The 18,364-nt window shown below is 46.2% G+C and overlaps 1 protein-coding gene across 8 annotated transcripts in view; it reads left to right on the plus strand.

The window, feature by feature from the left end:
* The window catches only part of POMGNT1 (protein O-linked mannose N-acetylglucosaminyltransferase 1 (beta 1,2-)), a 40,967-nt gene extending 24,879 nt beyond the window's left edge, over window positions 1-16,088 (plus strand). For all 8 annotated transcript variants that reach the window (XM_084852619.1, XM_084852624.1, XM_084852622.1 and 5 more), the window contains 10 exons: window positions 1,210-1,251; window positions 1,659-1,717; window positions 2,654-2,726; window positions 2,924-3,052; window positions 3,594-3,719; window positions 4,625-4,689; window positions 5,735-5,779; window positions 6,482-6,617; window positions 6,976-7,085; window positions 8,271-16,088. In XM_084852619.1, coding sequence (XP_084708745.1) covers window positions 1,210-1,251; window positions 1,659-1,717; window positions 2,654-2,726; window positions 2,924-3,052; window positions 3,594-3,719; window positions 4,625-4,689; window positions 5,735-5,779; window positions 6,482-6,617; window positions 6,976-7,085; window positions 8,271-8,370 — 885 coding nt within the window. In that variant the 3' untranslated portion in view covers window positions 8,371-16,088. The remainder of the gene's footprint in view (window positions 1-1,209; window positions 1,252-1,658; window positions 1,718-2,653; window positions 2,727-2,923; window positions 3,053-3,593; window positions 3,720-4,624; window positions 4,690-5,734; window positions 5,780-6,481; window positions 6,618-6,975; window positions 7,086-8,270) is intronic.
* The last annotated feature ends 2,276 nt before the right edge of the window (window positions 16,089-18,364 follow it).

The raw sequence follows: 18,364 nt of genomic DNA on the forward strand, positions 1-18,364 counted from the left end.
GTTGGCCCTTGAAGGAGGAGACCAGAAGGGAAAAGGGCTCCACCAAGGAGGAATTCCTGAAGATGCAGCTCTGTGTTTGCCAGTTATTCGCTGCTCTTTTGGCTCTGTTTTCTTGTCAGTACACTTGCTGGCTTCAGCCCCTTCCCCTGCCTCCCCATCCTGCTGACAAAGGGTCCATTTATCTAACTCAGGGGTGGTGAATGCTTTTGGGATGGGGAGCTCAGTGACACCCCACCAGCAGAGCCAGCCCAAGACATTTTGCTGCCTGAGATGAAGAACAAGGTGGCCCCCTCTCCCATTCTATGTTCAAAAGCTGACTGGACTGGCAGATGAATTTGCCTTCAGCACTGATGACAGGACCGCATCTTCCACTGCACATGAAAGCAGGAGGCTACATTAGGGGGTGCAGGGCAGGTTGCATGGCACACAGATTTCTCCTCCAACACCTTGCTGCCCTTCACAGCATTTGCCGCCTGAGGCGACTGCTTTACTCTGCCTAATGGTGGGGCTGGCCCTGCCAATCGGTCCCCAGCCAAAGCACAATGAGAGAAGGTGCAACACAGGCAAAGTTGCCCAACCCAGGCTGGAGGAGTACTGCAGTTACCACCCAAGCCGGAGACACTTTGCCTGTGCCGTCTCCACCCCTACGGGAGAAGGCACAGTGTGGGTGACCTCCCAGCTTCACACAGCACGCGTCTTCGTGGCGACGCACAGCACGCAGATGTCTCAGTCATCCGAGTCCCGCACTGCCTGCACCCCTGCTGTTATCTCTTATCACTGGTCAGAGATAACAGCAGGGATTCCTCCGGGGAGCAGGGCTTGGGGATGCAGTCCAGGAGATCTGGGGATGTTCTACTAGCTGACCTAAAGAACCACGCTTAAGAACAGCGAAGCAGCTCTATCTCTGACTCGAGCGTGCATGTCTCTGCTCTCCAATGATGTCCCTGCTTCTGTGTCCCTGGACTCGAACTGTCAACCTAGTAAGACCCTAGATGCAAATCGCACAAACTCCTACTGCTATGCCTAAGTGTGATGATGACAACCTGCTCTTTTTGCAGGTTACTATTCTAGATGGGGACAAGGGTGTATGACTTGCATGCTCTGTGAAGTAATACTTCAGTAGCCCAGTCATTGATCTGGTGGGAACAAACCCATTTCTGAGGATTGCCCCAACCTTTCTAAGAGATGGCATTTTTCCCTTCTTCACAGCACTACAAGGCCAGTCTGACCGCAACATTCAACTTGCATCCGGTATGTAGTGCCCCCCCTTCTTCCTTGTCTGTTCTCAGCACTATTCACTCAGACTTGGAACCTGATTTTTTATTGTGTTCTTCTCTGAAAGCACTGGGGAGCACGTTCTGCTAGCAGAAGTAATTATGCTAATGATCATCTATCTGGAGCCTGAAGTTGCGAAGGCCCTTTTTTGTTAAATACAGCAGTGACAGCTGATATTAAAAGGCTTTTAGAAACTTATAATTATATGGTGCTGGAAAAATGATATCCTCATGCCTTGATCAAGTTCTGAGCTGAAATACAACGGTTGCTAGGACCGTCTGATTCCCGAGAATCCCCACATCACTTCGATGATTGCCTCTAAACTTTGGATCTCACTGGTCTTGCTCACATTGCTCCCTTCCTTTTGCTCTGCCTCTTTGTAGGATGCCAAATTTGCTGTGGTCCTGGAAGAAGACCTGGACATCTCCATCGATTTTTTCAGGTATTAGCTGAGCCCATTATCCTAAGCCCAGCCTCTCCCCGATCCCATTTTGTCTTGTGAACAAGGAGCCCTAGCTGGGTCCTGTCATCTCTGCTCACTATGACCAAACTGACTTCTGGGCAACACACTGCCACTGACTCTGAGAACATAATGCCATTGAAAGGAGTGTGACTATGAGATGAGGGTTCCTCAAGCCAGTTTATTAGAAGGAATTTTAGAGGGCAGAAAATCAGGCAGCAAAATAACTTCCGGGAAAGGCCATAGCTTAGCGGTAGAGCGCATGTTTTGCATGCAGAAGGTTCCAAGTTCAATCCCCAGCATATCTAAGTAGGGCTGGAAAAGCTCCTGCCTGAAACCCTGGAGAGCTGCAGCCAGTCAGTGTCGACGGTACTGGGCTAGATGGACCAACGGTCTGACTCGGTATAAGGCAGCTCCCTATGTTCCTATCTCAAACCAGCTCTATGTAAGCCACCCCAAAAATGTTTTTACATTGATGGGTAAGGTATATATTTATAATAAAAAACAATACCCTTATGCCTAAGCTGAGTATTGATTCAGGTCATGTAGACTGTCCACCTGGCCATGTGCCTAGCTTCATTTTGGATCCATTCACGACATTGGATTTGACCCTTGCTTGGCTGACTTGCAAATCTTGACTTCGTTCCGTGTGCAATGCTTTTGCAAAATAGTGCCACCGATCTTAGATTGATCACTGATCACAACATCACTCTCATCAGCCTAACCAAGGTTGGCTTAAACCAGCCTTCCCCAGCCTGGTGCACTCCAGATGTTTTGGACTACAGTTCCCAGCATTCCTGACCATTGACTATGTTGGCTGGGGCTGATGGGAGTTGGAAGTCCAAAACATCTGGAGGACACCATGTTGGGCAAGGCCAGGCATAAACAACGTTCCTTCTAACTGTTTTTCCCTTTTAGCTTCCTAAGCCAGGCCATCTATTTGCTGGAGGAGGATGACAGCCTGTACTGTATCTCTGCCTGGAATGACCAGGTGAGAATCTGTTTTGGCTGATTGTTACCCTTCCCTGTGCATAAGCTACCTCTTGCTTTTCCTTCATCACCCTCTTGTTCTGTCTCTGTTCAGAATTCTGTCCCTCCACACACACCCCACCCCAAATTAGGATGAAGGACTTCATGATATGCCTCCTGTTTGAGAAGATTTCTTAAATGTTTCTTCTGGGCAATTAGGGCTATGAGCATACAGCTGAGGACCCTTCACTCTTGTATCGTGTGGAGACCATGCCAGGCCTGGGCTGGGTGCTGAGGAAGACTCTCTACAAGGATGAGTTGGAGCCCAAATGGCCAACACCAGAGAAGGTCAGTGTCCCAGTAAACAATTGGTGGTTGGGGGGACAGGGGTGAGCCAAAGGAAGAGGGGATGCCCATTTTGGGAACCAGGGCAGGAACCATATATTCTGGGTTTTGAGAGAATATCAGCCCTGCACACTGCCTACTTACCCTCCTAAAGTATTAGTTTTTAGAACCGGCAGCCAGGCCCAGCCCAGCTGTTGCCCATTTGTGGTGGATATATTCAGGCACACTACAAACGAACACCAAAGGAAAGGTGGATGGGAAAGTGCTGGCGAAGAGGGGAGGAACTCTGACCACCTTTCCCCACTTCATATTTAGGAAGCAAAATGTGTGAGTAGGAATGGCATGCTTTTGGCCCTTAGAACAGCTTGGTCTCAACTCATTTTCAAAATGGGGAAAGAACCAACAGAGTCTACCTCTGAGGTTTTGGTTTGGATCATTTTTGCTCCAGTGGGGTTCAAGCAGCATGAATGCCCCTGTGGTCTGCAGCAAGGTAGGCTACTACTTCTCACCTCGGACTCCACTCTTCTGTGCTTTCTCCCCTCAGCTCTGGGACTGGGACATGTGGATGCGAATGCCAGAGCAGCGGAAAGGCCGCGAATGCCTCATCCCTGACGTATCGCGTTCATACCACTTCGGCATTGTTGGTCTCAACATGAATGGCTACTTCCATGTGAGTGGCCCATACAAACCCAAACGCAAAAGCAGCAAGCACCAGCCCTTCCGCCTAACAAATTTTGCTCCCTCCCTTCTGCTTCTGGATCTGTTAATTATGGTCTCTCAGCATCCTCTTTTGACTTTTCTCATGGAGGTCATAAGCTGTGTGTTTTTGGAGAGAACATGACTGGATGAGATGCATGGTCAGGCTGTTCAGTTCCTCATGCCTCCTTGCTTTCCAGGAAACCCCAAGTTTCCCAATCGCAATGTAAGCTTGAAGGAACAAGCTACATGCTTTAAATCTGTGCATATTAACCTTCCATGTAACTAGGCAAGCATTCATGCACTAGAATTAAGTAAATGCAACCTCCATGTACAGGTGAAGTATACCTCCAAGAAAGGCCAGTCATCTTCATGTCTGCCTTGTGAGCACCCAGAGGAGTCTGGGTAGGTGCTTTAGGAAACAGAGGTCTATGCTAGATCAACTTTGGTCTGACCCAGCAAACCAAGTCATCTGTTCTTACGATGATTTGTGCACTAGTTCTGATTTTTAATTTGACACTTATAAACTAACCCCAATGGGATATTCACTAAGCACTGGGGTTGGACTCAGTGGTCTTGTAGGCCCCTTCCAACCCTACTGTTCTATGATTCTACTATTCTATGATACCCAGTGACTGCCATGTGGGGAGTACTTTAAATGACACTCTTCTGGTGGCCATGGCCATGCAGCAAATCAAATTGTTCAGCTGCCATTGTTCAATATGGGGGAGTATTTTCTCTGCAGTCTTCGTAGCTGTTTTTGTATACATAAACCCAGATTATCTCCCTACTGTGCTTTCGGGATGAGTGGAAGGTTGGGTTAAATGTAGGCAGAAATGAATGATGATCCCTGAAGATACTCTCCTTACATTTTTCTAGGAAGCCTATTTCAAAAAGCACAAGTTCAACACTGTTCCCAACGTACAGCTTAAAAATGTGGAGAGGTGAGTGCAATATGTGCAACTCTGTAGAGCAAGCAGTACATCCCAGGGCAACACCTGACTTGTTCTGACCCAGACATATGGCTTTCTTGTTCAGCCACTTCTCCAGCCCAGGCCTGCTCACTTAGCCACACCAGAGCCCCCTAAAAGTGAAGATGACACATGGGCAGGGAGGGGGCGATATTAATAATCACAGCTGGTGAAGAGTGGTAGAAAGATGGTATATACGTTTTATGAGTCAATAAGGGCACAGTCCTATCAGGATAGTTGCCACCTCCAAACTCAGAGGCAGCTGACTGTCCAATGCAGGGCAGGCGAAACAAGGAGGGGATTCTCTCCTCTGCATTCCAGCCACCCTGCATTTGCAGCTAGACAGCTGATTTGGCTCTCTCGCTGGGGACATCAGAGCAGGAGGGTCTACCGCGGTCTCCTCCCCATCCCTGGGAATGCCCTCTTTTCACCCACTCTGCGCTGCAGTTATGAGCGCAGAGATGGGGAAGAACCATGCCGCCTACAAGGGGGAGGGGGAGAGAAACGCGAGTTCTGAGAACCGAGCTCAAGAACCCTCGCTCTGAGCTCGGTTCCCAGAAACCAAAAAAATCCTATGGCCATGTAGACACTGTCTAGCAGCCATAGGATTACTCTCCCCTTAGAAGAAATGTGTACCTTTTTTCTACTTCTCCACTAGCAAGGATACAGTATCCTCTGCATCCCTCTTTAATTTAGGAGGGAGGGAAGAGAGGCCTGTCCATGCAGCTTCTGAGGCTGGCTGTCATCCTACATCTGACTGACTATCCTCACATACAAGTAGTTGGGGCTTATCCAGAGAATGTATAGGGAAAATCCATCTTCTAGCTACTATAGAGCTTCAGCTATTAGGCGGTATAGAAATGTAATGAATGAATACTCCAGCAGGCAGTTAACATTCCTTCTCACACATGCGCACAAACACCTGCCTGCCTGTCTGCAAGGTGTAAAGCAGCGCTCTCTCGCTCTCTCTCTCACATCCGTCTGACTGACTTTCTCTCTTGCTGTTTCCACTGCCCAGCTTAAAGAAAGATGCGTATGAGATTGAAATCCATCAGCTGCTCAGGTAACTTGCATGTTAGGAAATCAAGCACTTGCAGATGATAAGGGATGCAATTTTGCAAAGGCTTAAAGGGAGCAGGAACTGTCCTGGGCTCTAGACGAACGCTTCTGGAATGCTGTGTAGATCCATGGCAGGCTGTGTCTGCTGTCATTGTCTTCATACATGAGTCTTGCCAGTGCATTGTGGCTACAAAAACCATGTTGCCATTTGTCAAAAGTCTGGAACCTTATGAATATGCTGCAACATGTAAGAAGAAAAGCAATCATCGGTGACTAGAAGCCTGACAGATTTGTTTCACAGCATTGAAATTTGATCTCTGAAATTGGTGGCCAGGTGGGTTTTCTTAGATGCCATGATAAGTGTACAGAGGTTTTGGACTGAAATGATCAAATACTGGAGATTTCTCATCAGTTGCTTATTTTGGGGTCAGGGGGATGTTCAAAAGAAGATTGAGATGACCTTGACAGTCTTAATAGTCTGCTGCCACCTTTGAACAATAGGGAAACGTAGCCCGCCGGCCCCCCCGCTCTACAAGTATCTTATATCTTACACTATTATTTTTTTGTACAATTAGATTTTTGAGGCACTTAAAAATATAAAAAAAAACTTGCCTATGTGTTTGTGTGTGTGTCGTACATGTGAGTTTTTTATTTCTTCTCTCTTTTGCCTGCCCTCACTGTCTCTGACTTATTTCCATTCCTCCAGTGAGGCAGAGGTTCTGGATCACAGCAAGAACCCCTGTGAGGATTCCTTTGTGCCAGACACTGAAGGGAAGACCTATGTGATGTACATCAAGATGGAGCAGGAAGCAGATTTCACCACATGGACTCAGCTTGCCAAGGTACCTTCCAGCATTTCTTCCGGCCCGGCCCATGATGTAGGCTGGAGGGGTGGGGGGAGTTGCTGTAGTACATAGGTGGGCAACCTGTTGCCTTTCCGATGTTTTGGCCTACAACTCCCATGATCCCTCACCATTAGCTATGCTGGCTAGGGCTGATGGGAGTTGTAGGCCAAAAAATCTGGCGGGCCACAACTTGCCCATCTCTGCTTTAGTGCTAGGCTATACCTGAATTCAAAGCCAATGCAGAAAGCAACTTGAAGGGGACCCAGTCTGCTTAGATTCTAGAGCTTCAGTGCCATGGTTGATCCAGTCTTGCTGGCATGTTGCTTGCAAACTGTCCTTTCTCCCCTGTTCTTAGTGCCTCCACATCTGGGATCTGGATGTCCGTGGGAATCACAAAGGACTATGGCGGCTCTTTCGGAAGAAGAACCACTTCTTGGTCGTAGGAGTCCCTGCCTCTCCATATTCGTAAGTGTCCTTCATGAGAAAACCCATCCCCTATAGCTGCATAAAGCTTGCCTGTTCCCATCAGATTCTGTTACTGACAAGCTGCCAACTGGGGACACCTTCTCTCCTGGTATTACTCCAGTGTTTCTTCAGCTAGCTGTCAAATCAGATTGTTGTTGTTTGATCCAGAGGGAGGAATATCCCCAAATGACTAGTTGAGCCTTGGTCTGTTTGCCAAGCTCAACCCTCTTCGGATACCTTGTGCCTATTTCCCTCCCCCTTAACAAAATGGGTGTCATGGAGAACATGGCAAGAGGTTCTTACTTGGCAAGAGTGCTATACAAGGAACTGTAATTCTTCATGATGGTTGTTTAGTTGTTTGGCTACCTGGGAGATGGCTGTGGACATCGAGATCTTGGTGCTTGGAAGCAGTTAAACCAGGAAGGAGATGGCTGTGGTGATAGAACCATCTTGAGAGCCATCTTGAAGAACATAGCTGAGCCTGGCAGAAGGCAGCTGAGGAGAGATGGGAGGCACCCGCCAGGGCAAGCAGATGACCTGACCATGGATGAGTGGAGAGGGGTGAAGTTTGTATTCATGAAGCATCTATGGAAACACAGACCTCCAGTCTAGGGATTGTGCATTGTTTAGGGAAGGGGCCATAGCTTGGTGGTGGAGCACATGCTTTGCATTTAGAAGATCCTACGTTCAGCCCCCAGCTAAAAGACCTGGGTAGCAGGTGATATGAAGGACATCTGCCGGAGATGGTGTAGAGCTGCTGCCAGATAGTATTGGGTTAGATCAGGGGTGTAGAACCTCAGGCCAGGGGGCCAAATCTGGCCCACCTGGGGTCCCAGTTTGGCCCTCCTAGGTTTGCCAGATGGCCACACCCCTAACCTCTTTCCCCTGCCAATCATTTGGTTTCCTCGTTTTTGCACCGTCCTTTCCCCGTTCTAAAGCCTCTCGGCCTCGCACACCACTGGAATGTGGCTCCCAAGAGGTTCTCCAGAAATGAATTTGGCTCTCTGACTGAAAAAGGTTCAACAGCCCAGATCAGATAGACAACTAGGCTGACCTGGTATGAGGCAGTTCGCTGTTTTTTTTCTCCATCCATCCGGCTGCTACTGGCCTGTGCTTTTAGCTTTCCCTTCCCTTGTCTGTATCTGTGGCTCCTGCTCATCTGCTCTTCTCTCATTTTTCTCCTAGAACCAAGAAACCTTCTGCAGTCATCCCAATCTACATGGAGCCCCCAGCCAAGGACGAGGCTGTGGGAGCCATAGCAGCAGCAGCAGCGGAACAAACGTGAAGCAGGGCTTGGAGTGTTGTCGGCATCACCTTCCCACCCTGCTGGGAGGAGGGGCACAGGAAGCCATGGAGCTCTGTGGGATCTGCGTGCTGCTCTTTTCTCCGAAAGACCTGGGAACAGGGGCAAGACAAACGGGGCTACCCCCTGCCCTGAGGTTGCTGCTGAGTGGATAACTTGCCCTGGGAGGGCAGGAGCTGGCTCCCTTTAATGTTTTTCTCAGCCGCTGCAACCATGTGAATGTTTCATTTTTAACACTGAGGCTTTACTAATTGTGGCCGTCCTTTCCCCAAATTGGGGGTCGGGCCAGCGGGAGCTGTTGCAAAGGGATTGGTTCCCTTGAGGTGCTGTTCCCGCAGCATGACTTGAGGAGTGACTTTTTATTTATTGACTCTGTGTGTCAGTCAGCATCCTTCTCGAAGCTGTTGTCCTGCTTTTTATTTCTGGGTTTTTTCAAGTTGGTTGTGATGATGGGAATGAAATCCCTCGGAAGCGTATGAGGGCCATTCTTCAAACAGAAACTGACCCTCCCACAGCCTGGCAAATGGCTACAGAGCGGTCAGTTCACCTGCACACAAAGAGTGGTTTTGTGCCAGAGGTGGAGGCTTGGACTCAGCTTGCATCTTTGGGATGAAGGATGCGAACCACAAATGAACTGCATGTATCAGTACTGTGGACTATCCATCCTGGATGCTTGGGCTCAAAATTCCCTCTCTCCCTTCCTCCGGCCCCTCCTCCCAGTTGATAGGGATTACCACGCAAGAAGGAAAAAGTTCCAGGTTTTGTGGCCTTCGTGCACCTGGTGGGTTCTCCTGGTTCCTGCTAAGGCCGCTCTTTGGGGCTGAAACTCTCGGCAAGAGCCAGACTGGCAGCCGCATGCAGAGGCCTAGGATGCAACGCTTGGTTGGGTTGCTGTTCTGCAGCACATCTTGTACAAAGCCCCGAGAAGAGCCAAGAGGGTGCAAAAAGTGCCTTGAGCTGAGCAAGTGCGAGCCTGGGAGGCCCTGGTCTTTGCCAGCTCGTTAAGGTGGAGGTGAAGCGAGTCAGGCCTTAATTCTGCTTGTTCCTTTGGGAAGAAGCTTCCGTAGGCTCAAAAGCCGAAGCCCAGGGATGCTGCTGTCCCACCAATGAGCTGTGGCAGCTGCCATCCATTGCAGGCTGTTTGTACCACTAGCTAGGCCATGCCTGCCAGGGTAGCTCACTCCTATCCTCCTTCTTGTGGAGCTGATAGGACCTGGGTCCTGTCCTGAACTTTAAGCTAGTCATGTTCTGTTGAGGGTACAGGTGGTTGACGCACTTTGCTCAGAAGGAAGATCTGGAGGTGCTTGTATGCCAGCCTTCCCCAACCTGGGGCCCTCCAGATGTGTTGAACCATGACTCCCATAATCCCCCAGCCAGATTGTAGTCCAACACATCTGGAAGGCCCCAGGTTGGGGGAGGTTGTTGTATACCCTCAGGGAGGTTTTGATAATGATGATTCTTAAGAAAGGGCTCTTCTTTGATTGAGTAGAGGTGATGGGGAGGAAGGTCAGCAATTCAGGGACAAAGAGGGAATCATGGTTTCCTCTTCCACATCCTGTGCCTTATAAGGTGAGGAAGGCCCTTGGGTCCAGACGGAATGTGACTTCCAGTAGAATGTTTCAGTGAACAGCAAAGGGAAGGGAGCACTGCCTGCTTTTGGTGGTTGGGTAGGTTTGTGATTCCTCTTCTTTTTCCTTACCTTCCACCTCTGCGCTAATCAGATAGGTAGAGGAGTTGATTGATGCTGTCCTAGAGTCTTTAAGGGAGGTAGTCAGGGGTGGGGAGAGCTAGGAAGGGCGGCAGGAAAGTGGACAGCACAGTGTTTAATCTAAACAGAAGGCAGCTGTGGATGCCATAAGTAAGGTCCCATTCCTGGCCAGCTTTGTTCCTGAGCCAGGGCTCCCTCTTGAGTTGTGAGTGTCTTGCTTCGCATAGGCTAGCTTGTATGTTTTTCTTAAACCCTGTGGCTTCTATCTGTATGAGAGCCCTTGCATTTCTGTGGTTTCTGTTGGTGGCTTGAGTGGCGCTACTGATTGAATACAGTATTAAATTATTAGCTCCACCCACCCAAGTCACCTAGACATGAGTTGATGATAGTTACAGAGGTGACCCAGGAGCTGTGTCTGTACAATCTACCACCGCGTTTGGAAGGCAGCAGGGCAGCACATGCGGTGCTTCTGCTTCTGAAAAACGACCTGCTGTTGGGCTGCCTGTTGGCCTTGATGCAGATCTGCAGTGCAGGGGGCTGTCTTCCAGCCGCAGGATGAGTGTGACCTCGAGGGGAGAGTGCAGCAGTGCTTGCCTGCGATGAGAGGGACTACTTGTGCTGCTGCCTCCCTGGCTGCTTAACTGATAGCTTGCCTTCAGACTATCTGTTGCTACTCTCTCAGCCATTTTACCAGGTACAAGTAGAGCTAAACCTAGGGCTGCTCTACACATTTTGCAAAAGAAGACTTCTCATTTGCCTACCATGTATCTCTACGGCAGCCTTTCCCTGCCTGGTGCCCTCCAGATGTTTTGGACTTCAACTCCCAGTGGACCCAGGCAGTATGGCCAATGATCAGGAACGCTGGGAGTTGTAGTCCAAAACATCTGGAATGTGCCAGCTTGGGGAAGGCTGCTCTGCAGCAAGCGCTGTAATGTGGAGGGAAGATGTGTGTTTGTAAACAGGCACCTCTGAGGTGTAGCTCAGTATGGGTCCTGGGCACAACTTTATTGTGCGTGGGTTTTAGGCTGCACAGATTTTTGTGTTTTTGTTTCATTTTTTGCTGCGCAGGTGCATAGTGGCCTGGTAAGAATTCTTGTCTCTCTGGTGGTATATGAAAAGGCCGTCATTGTGAAGGAGTCAGTGCATTCGCCGTTTTGTGGCAACATGGCATGGTATGTTTGGGCGGGGGATTCCCCAGACCCCAAATCATATACCACTCTTATGCTTCTGATGAGGGAGCAACTTCTAAACCTAGGTCTGAGAGGCCAGCCACTTGTATTCAGCTCCTGTAGAAGCGTGCCATATTTCATTCCCTTACATTTTTAGTAACCAGAATAGACGGGGCCTTTAAGCCGGACAATCCCTTAGTTCACTTGGTGACTCAGTGTAAAGAGCTGGGGTGTCTACACATCAGCAACAGAGGTCCTAAAGGCTTTTTCTATGACTAGCTTTGTGTTAGGAACCCTGGATTGATCAACATACCTCTTACTCATTTACAAAACCTGAGTTTATTTCAGATCCAATCCTGGGATTTGCAAAACCCTCAACAGGTGAGAGAAAGAAGGCCACACTTTAGGGGGGGAAAGACCTCAGGAACCCAAGGCTTCTGGGCAGTGAAAATGCTTTGTGTGTTATTTTCTCACTGTCTAGAACTCTAAAGGCCATTGTCTCCTAAATCTCTGATGAAGAAGAGCGCATGCCACGTATGTGAGTCATCTGTGGATTTGGAGTGGGGTGGTGGCAGTGTGCTGGTTGCTTTTCATAACACCTGGGCAATTCCTGCCTATCAAGTGTGAAAAGTCAGGTCACTTTACATGGCTGTTTCGTCATGATGATGGTCAATGACCAGAAAGGCCCTCTGCACTTTCTAGGGTGCTCTCTTCCTTGCCAACACTTCTACCGTACAGAAATTTAGAGGTGTTGCCTGAAAGGAATACTGTTCTGCACTTGATGCTGACAAATAGGCACAACTTCTGCCCCGCTGGACCCAGCGCAAAATACCTTATGGTGATGACATCAGAGATCCCATGGAAATAACATCTTCCAGTAAGAGCATATTTATGCAAATGTTGTGAGAATTTAACTCTGTGAAGTGGTGGTTTATTTTGTTCATGGGGAAGCAAATTTTTAAATTAGAGATGACTACCCTACCCCTGGTCAAAACGGGCAATTCAGTCTTGCAAATGAATACGGAAAACTCTTTGCTGCCTTTCATGTATTGATACTGTGAAGGGCAATTGGAGCAAGTGGCCCAGGAAGCTACTTGCTCTGTGAACAATATTTGTCCCTATCAAGTAGCTCATAGCACTGAAAGGGCAATTGGACAGGACGGTGTTGGGGAGACATAAATTGCAGCAGTATTTTATATTTGTAATTCAGTTTTCCTTGTGTTCTTTTTTTAAAAACTTTAGAATTTTTCTCTTGCCAAAAGTGCATCTTCATAAGGTTTCCTGTAGGAACATTCTTGTGATGCTTCCAAATTAGGGTTTGGAACAATTAAATCTAAAATACTTTCCTTCTAGAGGTACAGTGCAGCTCCATTTAAATCAGTGGGAGTTTTGATTTCTATGGAAGCATCTTTCACCATGAAGTGACACTTCTGGGTTTGGAGTCCAGTGGGCCAAGCATGCCTTTCTCTGGATTGTACATGTAACCTATGCATGCTCACCATCATAAATGCTATTGACTTCAGTGGGGATTTATTTATGAGTGAGTGAACGTATTTGCAAATGGGTTTAAGTATGAACCAAACGAAATAAAAATGGCTGACTTTCTGTTCAGCTTCAGATTCCCATTTAGAAAAGAACCAAAAACACTGTTGCATCCCATTGATAAAAATGACCTCTATTACCCTTGACAAACGTTACAGATAAATCCAGGGATCACACACCCCTTACCTCATTCTTTGCAAGCTATGCAGAAAATGACATTTAAAAGTTCATTGACCACTTTTCCCTTGTAGCTTATTTCAGCCAAAATATCTCTGTCTGATCGCTTTTGGAGGCAGAATGCTTGATGAGATCTGCTTCATATAATCCAGCAAGGCAATTGTTACATTCTTATAATAATTTCTGGGATTGGGGGTGGGGGGAAGGGGGTAAGCTGTGAATAATTTGATCCCTGAATGGCAGCTGCTTTTAGATTTTCTTTTAAAGCAAATAGAGGATAAAAGGCTCTTAATGAGGACTGTCCTCAAGGTACTAGCATTTTCTAGACATACAGAAGCCTAGAATAGTGGGGGATCTTCTGATAATATTACCCCATCGGTTACCACTTCCTATATGCTTCTGTTACCCTAACTATCATTGCAGTGCATGGTATTGGAACATAAAGGCACAATCCTTTGCATGTTGAGAGAGAGAAAAAGTCCTACAACTTCCAGCATGCTCCAGCCATCATGGCTGGCTGGGGCATACTGGGAGTAATAGGACTTTCTGTCTAAACATGCATAGGGTTGTGCCCTCAATCTGTCATACCCTGTGGTCCCTCATTTTGGTACTGTATGTTGGACTCTGCAATGCCAGGTGGTTCAAACTGGTTTAACTGCCCTCTTTAAAAGATGCTGTCAGGAACTGACGTAAAACTTCTTGCTGCCTTTTGGTTTCCACTTGTTCTTTTCTCTCTTTATCTTTTTCTCCACTTTTACTGTATTCCCTTTTTACCTTCAGCAAAGAACAGTATAGTTTCACAGGCTGCATGCTCCTGGAGATCTTTGCCAGGAGTCTCTTCTTGCATGCAGCTGGGGAGGGAGCAGGGGCTGCATGCAGTGGGGTTGGCTGCTTTGGGGAATCCAACTGTGTTGAGAGAGTGTGTGTGTTTTTTCCAGAAATAAAGGTGGCAGAACTTGTTGCATAGCGTTTCTCTTCCATATCTCCATGCGTGGTAACGTCGTGCACTGCCAATGAAAGACCATGTCTAATTTCTTTTCCTTTTTTTTAAAGTAGCTGTGGAATAGAATGCCACCTTCACCCATATCAGTACTGGTGTTGTTTCGCCTGCCCTTGTGTTATTTATTCATTCTTTCAGGCCATCCATGGGTGCAAATAATAAACTCCCTACTAGTTTACAGAAACTTGCTAGCCTGGTCATCTTGAGGCAAAGCATGACCAGGTGCATCTCTCTTAACAAGCCGCCAATAAGCATATGTGAGCAGGAGGCAGAGGCTGCCCTTTTACCACTCGAACTGCTCTGTAATGCTTGCAGCCAGCATGGCCAACTGTATATTAAAATATATAGGTAGCCTGTATTAAATGGTCTTTAGTTTGTACAATGCTAAAGTACAATTTTAGGAGGGGAGTCCTGGCCCCACCCATTCATGTGACCCCCAAAGAAAGGTGCAGGGCCCAGTGCAGCCCCCAACTCCAAAAAGGTTGCCCACCTTTGGTCTTGATGAACATGGGCCTTGAAACTGGGAAACGCTTGTTCCATTACCACTTTGGACATGGTCTCCGATTGGTGGTTTCTGCAGAGGAAGGATAAGGGTGAGCATTCGAAAGCTCTTAGAACTTCACAGATGGTTAATAGAGAAAGATACAGGCTAGATCATCAGCCTTCCCCAACCTGGTGCCCTCCAGACGTTTGGCCATGGAAGCCAGGCCAGCAAAAAGGGTGGCAGCTCTCGTCGTTTCGGCAGTCGCCTAACTAGGAATGGACTAGAAGTTATGAATATTATAAAGCCTTAAATGTACCACTGAGCCTTAATCAGTACTGTCATGTAGACCATATTAATATGTTTTTGCTTTCGACAAAATGCAAATATTTAAAATATATCTTGATTTCCCTCTCCTTCCTGTTCACGTGGCTCAACAGCCGAGGCAGATGTTCCAGTACCATCCTATGTCAGGAGGTTCTGCTGGGCAAACTCCATTAAAATTAACAGGACCTGGGCAAGAGCCCCTGCCCGGATCCCAGTCATTTCAAGGGGGCTTGTGGAAGTGCTGTCTTAAAGGGATGTATGGATTTTGTTAAATCCACTCCATCTGTGTTTTGCGGATTGTCAGGCATCTTTCATTCCATCATCTGCTCATTGACAATCAGTGTTTTTTTAATGGATGTATGAAAATTTTGTTCCACTTACACTAATGTGCATTAATTAGCACAAGTGTGTATTAGCACTAATGTGTATTAGTGTAAGTGCAAATCAGTGCAATCCCCCCCCCCGAAAAAAGTTTTTAAAAATGGTCCACAGAATCCATGTGGCTCAAGAAAAGCCAGTCTGCTGCAGAATCCACAGGTCAGATTCATAGAAATCCAAAGCTATTTGAATCCATTGCATATTTCTTCAACATCCCTACTGTGTTGTGGATGATGGCACTGGATTGCTGCTTTTGGAATTCACCAAGGGTAGATAAAGCCAGCAAGAGGGAGTGGAACAGGGAAAGGCAGGGTTCAAAATGTATTTCTAAAATACATTTTATTTCTAAAAATATGGGAAACCTGCCCTACATTTTTACCATCTTCTCATTGACCCCCCAAAACCATCTGCTCCAACTTTGCTCTGTGGTGCAAAATTATTTCATGGCTCCACTAGAGGTCCTCAGCCCTTCATGAAGTCCAGAAGATGAACTTCAACGTAAAGCCCCTTCAGCCAAGCAGGAGGGGGGAAAAATCTCCATTTTAAAGGCTGGTGTATTTTATCCCTCGGGGAAATGTAATTAAGCAGGACCATGGTCAAAGGCTTATCAAGTGTGTGGGCATGAGGTCATGTAATTTGTCCCTGATCCCACCCCCTGCCTATCACCACCTGCACGTGACAGACCAAGGAAGATGTGTTATGAGCCTGCTGCTGGGAGGGATTGGGAGAACTGGTTGATCACAAACTTAAAATGCAGCTCCTTCAAGGAGTGTGATAAATGTATCTAACTGACTGCATGGTTTGTCCATGTTTGGCATCCTGTTAATTTATACTTCAGTTCTTACATTGGTGGTTTTAATGACGTACAGTGTGGTATAATGTGCACATGTGTCAGTATAAATGCCTTCCTTCCTTGCACTAGCCTCTGAAAAGTTATGTTCTTGCCCTTTCCAAATTCTGTGTTAGCAGCTCATACTCCAACCCTCCACGCACCCAGTTGCTGCTGCCATTTCAAATACACATTTGCTCCCCCACCTCTGCTAATAGTTCTTTATTTTAGCCAACAGAGCCTGTTTAAATGGAAGTGCCATCTTGAAACCAGACATATTTGGAAGCCAGAGATTCAGTCTGAACTTGCATCACCTAATCTAGGGTTACCACCTTCACAACATTATAAGGGCAGGAAAGTGTGCTGACTTGTCATCACATACCCTGGATAGAAACAAATAAATAAAAATTTTAAAGGGTGAAAAATAAAATGGAGCTGTTTGCAGCAAGTTTTACTTTACGATAGCAAGAGAATTATACAAAGTATGGCAACACATGTATTAGCGCTGCACTTGTTGAAGGCTCAGCTTCATTTCTGAGGATGGCACTTCCTCTCTGACTGCAACTATCCTTTTATAATGTTTTGTACTTAATTAGTAAAATATCGTTATCCACCCTTCCAATTCCACAGTGCAACCCCCAAGCCAGTTCTCAATCCTCCTGAACCAAGAACTAACATTTAAAAGCAGTAATTGAAAAAAGAAGAACCATTCAAACAAACAAACAGATTTATATAAATGCTTTGGGCCTTCACAATATTCCTATGGCAAGGAAGAGTATTGACTTTTGAGTAATCTTTCACTTAAAACAGTGTCAATATCCTGAGTTTCCCCCCTACAAGTTCAAATATGAACTAGTAGGTCCAACTACAATTATTATGAAAGTATTGTTGTCCGCTTTGCTAGTAAGACATATCTTGCCAATTTGGTCATTTGATAAATGGGCCAAACACAGCTGCACACATTGATTTCAAAGGAACTTATTTATATACACTTTATTCATTCCTTTTTTTTCTTTTGATTTTTATAAATTTATTTACAATAGAAATTACAAAATTGCAAACTTAACATAAAGACTCAAGCCATCCTTCAATTTAGAGTTCCAATACATGACAAACAATGACCAGTTCTGAATAAACTTGTTTACAGAGTCTTGTTTTTATTCCTTCTTAAACAAGTCAGTGTTATCATATGAACCATGTCCCAAACCCTCTGAAACCAATCATCATTAGTCAGGATCTTGATCTTCCTCCAGACAGTAGCTATCAATATTTTATTTACTGTCAAAAGATTAACTATAAGCTCCAAATCACAGGTTAAATGTAAGTTTATAAGGACGCAATCACCGCTGGACAGTGTTTAGATAGCCATAGGATTTTTCAGTTTCTGGGAACCGAGCTTGGAGCTTCCTCCCCTGCTGCCTTGTAGGCAGCGCATTCGTCCCCAGCTCCATGCTTGTAAAAGTAGTGCGGAGCACTGAAAAGAGGGCATTCCTGGGGGAGGGGAGGAGACCACGGAAGCACCCTTATGACATTTCATATGCAATATCCGGCGTCCCCCGCCCCCAGCTCTGACGTGCCCCAGCTAGACAGCCGAAATCAGAGTTCGGAGGTGGCTGACTACCCCCATAGGATTGCACATACACCCATATCCCAGTAAAACATACAATGGGCCCATCAATATCATATGTCCTGCCATTTTATAAATATTTTGCAAGACCATTTCCCCATATTATTTATATTAGGACTGAACGAAAATACATGAATAAAGTTGACCTTCATCCCCCCACATCAACACTTGTATGAACAGTTCTTATATATCTTGCTTAATTTATATTGAATAAAATACCACTGAAACGTAATCTTTATATAAGTCCCTCTTAATGGAGTTGCCATCAACACCGTAGGAATATTCCTCCAAATCTACTCCCATTGTTCTAATTTAATACATTTCAATAGAACTTTTTCCCATTTCTTTATACAACTCATTTTCTTCTTTGTTGTTCAATATGATTAAGAATTTTATACTACACACCTACAAGACCTTTCTTTGGTGAGGATATTATTATCCCTTCATACTTATTTCCTTTACTAAACAATTTGTATTTAGTTTTCAATGCAATTACAATAGAACGCATTTGAAGACCTAGGGTGCAATCCTATGCTGCTGGCTGGAGAATGCTGGGAGTTGTAGGGCTTTTCTCTGTCTAAACATGCATAGGATTGTGCCCTTAACAGCTTTCTTGACCATACATATTGCCATTTTTGGTTTATGCTAGACAAAATGGGTAACATTTGCTTAGAACAACTGGTGGGGGTTGCTTGCTTGCTTGCTTGCATAGATGACTAAGTGCCCAAAGACGTACAA

The sequence above is a fragment of the Heloderma suspectum genome, chromosome 4 (genome assembly GCF_057233095.1).
Source record: "Heloderma suspectum isolate Gila_16-S chromosome 4, 16-S_ref, whole genome shotgun sequence".
Taxonomy (NCBI): domain Eukaryota; kingdom Metazoa; phylum Chordata; class Lepidosauria; order Squamata; family Helodermatidae; genus Heloderma; species Heloderma suspectum.